Source organism: Temnothorax nylanderi, unplaced genomic scaffold (genome assembly GCF_030848795.1).
Source record: "Temnothorax nylanderi isolate EJ_2023f unplaced genomic scaffold, tnyl_v1.0 TNYL_tig0266_pilon, whole genome shotgun sequence".
In the NCBI taxonomy this organism is placed as follows: domain Eukaryota; kingdom Metazoa; phylum Arthropoda; class Insecta; order Hymenoptera; family Formicidae; genus Temnothorax; species Temnothorax nylanderi.
In genome coordinates this window covers 201,942-204,489 of record NW_027249328.1, presented here as the reverse complement: position 1 = coordinate 204,489, position 2,548 = coordinate 201,942, and the positions used below count along the sequence as shown (strand labels likewise).

The window sequence follows — 2,548 nt, the reverse complement described above, 5'->3', positions numbered from 1 at the left end:
AAAAGTCATCTGTGCTCCTGGATTTACCCCCCCTTTACTGTCGACAAAGACGTAGTTCTACGTCAAAAAACAGGAAACGTGGGTGGTGTGGAAGTCCACCATTTTAATATCCTAATTTTTTATATAAATAAAATATAAATATAAATATAAAAAAATAAAATTGACTAAAAATTACAGATACAAAATGTAAAAGTGATTGATTTGGGCGATGACTGGTAAAGGGATTTACAAAAAGAAAAGAGAATGAGATACGCCCGCTTCGCGCGGGCTCAAAAGCTAGTTTTGTTTATAAAAGACATTACGCTTCAAAATGATAAGCGTGTAAAACATCTTGTCCGTAGTAGACATCACGCTTAAAGAGTATAAGCGTGTAATAAATAATGTCCGTAATAAACATCACGCTTAAAAATTAGAAGCGTAAGAAATCTTTCCGTAATAGACATCTCGATCGCTTGTGGAACATAAATGCATGTGTAGTGTACACACACACACACACACACACACACACACACACACACACACACACACACACACGCGCACACCACCCAGGGTGCAAAAATTATTTTTACATTTTCCTCCTGGCGGAAGAGACCACCACCTTCTCGCGGTTTCCGTTGAGTAACAATATGTACGTTATACATTTAATGGAAAATAAATTCAAAGACAGAAAGAACAGTGTATAAACTATAATTTTTTTTAGTACTTAATAATATCATATTGCGCTGAAATTAATTCTTTAAATAGAGATTGTTGAATAAACAGTGATTCTTTTTAAATAAAAAAACGTACATATTGACCAAGAGTGGATTTTTATATTTTAATTCAAATTTTAATTTTGTATTAACAGTCCTTTGAATCTGAATCCTTTAAACGAAATTGGACAATTCGTTGAATCTAAGTTTATCAGATTTTATCTTTCTTCCTATTTTTATCCGACACTGTATACTTGTCATAACTTTTCGTTGGATCAAAAGGTTCCCATCTACTCGCTGGAAAAATGTGTTTGTTCCTCTCGTACTATGATCTAATGAGAAATAACATAAAAGAGAATTATACAAAGTATTCTTTTAATGATAAATACCTAAGTAAAATTTTTCCGGCATGTGATTCCTCGGTTTCGAGAGAAGCATCGTGCATAACACGAATATCATCGTGAACGTCAAATGTGAACAGAGGCCCGCTCTTTCCTCGTGCTTATAGATATCCATTAACAGGTGGTGCTTATGGTCGGCAGTCCAGACTCCGGAAAATCGCATTTTGCAAAGAATTATCTGAAGGAATACGGATACGTCAACAGAGACACTTTAGGCAGCTGGCAGAAGTGCATTGCTGCAGTCCAACAATACTTGAATCAAGGAAAAAGTATAGTTATAGACAATACCAATCCTGATCCAGCTTCGAGAAAGAGATATATTGAGATAGCCAAGAAGCGCAATGTCTCGGTCAGATGTTTCGTCATGACGACAAGTATAGAACACGCGAAACGTAATAATAAGGTAATCGAAAATTAACATTAACCGTCATCGTGTGAAAGAATCGTATGAAGTAATGTTTCCGAAAATTCTAATCGATTTATTATTATATTACAGTTTCGCGAGTTGACTGATCCAAGCCACATTTCAATCAACGAGATTATTATCAACTCCTACGTGTAAGTAGATTTTAGATATATACATCTCTACACTCAAAATTATTTATCTTTGGATATGTAATTATACTTTGATGTTACTCTTTTGCAGGTAAATGGTCGACAGAAGCTTACAATGTGGTACAAAATTGTTCCTCAAAGGGAGTTGCTGCCCAAACTCAGATTGAAGGTCGCATTCAAACTAATATTTATGCAAATATTTATTTTATGATACAAAATTATGAGGTAAGTAGTTATTATTATCCAATCTTCGAGAATCTCTTTGCAGATGCGCAAATTAATTGAAATTAATTGATTTTTTAAAGCTAATTTCCCTTACTGAAGAACTGGTAATGAACGGACATGCTGAACAAGTAGGCATGGGACCAGATGAATGAAGCCAGAAACACTTGAATCCATCTGTACATAAGAGTTGTCAAGAAACTCTACAATTTTCACGCATAATCCGCGATTCTTAGTCAGTATGGACTAGAGTTTAATACAATCGCCATTGATGATCCCCTTTAATCGCGTCAAAATTGATTATTTCGCTTTTTGACTTCGTTCTTTACTCATGTTGTAAAATAGTTTTCCGATTGTGTAGAATATATTTATTTAGAAAGAAATTTATAAAGATTGTTATATTGATCGTAGAGTAGAGAAAACAATAAAACTTTTAACATTTTACAAAGTAGTGTCACATTTAAACTAGAACATTGTATCGAATAACTCAGACGAATTAGGAAATTCGTTTCTACGTGACTCATGTCTATTTCTGATTGGGGACGATTCGAGAACTCATTGAAATAATTTAATTTCTTTTCACGTTTAAATTTAGGTCACCGTAGATTAAACTTGTTACCTTAGAAGTTATTGTTAAATGGCGCATTTTATTTAATATTCCGCACTTCACTGTTGTGG

General features: G+C 33.9%; 1 protein-coding gene across 1 annotated transcript; it reads left to right on the top strand.

Annotated features, from left to right (window-relative positions):
- The first annotated feature begins 1,201 nt into the window (after positions 1 to 1,201).
- LOC139780195 (uncharacterized protein F21D5.5-like) lies at positions 1,202 to 2,318 on the top strand. The gene is made up of 4 exons (XM_071718727.1): positions 1,202 to 1,496; positions 1,590 to 1,651; positions 1,740 to 1,873; positions 1,954 to 2,318. Exons 1-3 carry the CDS (start codon positions 1,224 to 1,226, stop codon positions 1,741 to 1,743), a joined length of 339 nt encoding a protein of 112 aa, XP_071574828.1. The 5' UTR covers positions 1,202 to 1,223; the 3' UTR covers positions 1,744 to 1,873; positions 1,954 to 2,318.
- The last annotated feature ends 230 nt before the right edge of the window (positions 2,319 to 2,548 follow it).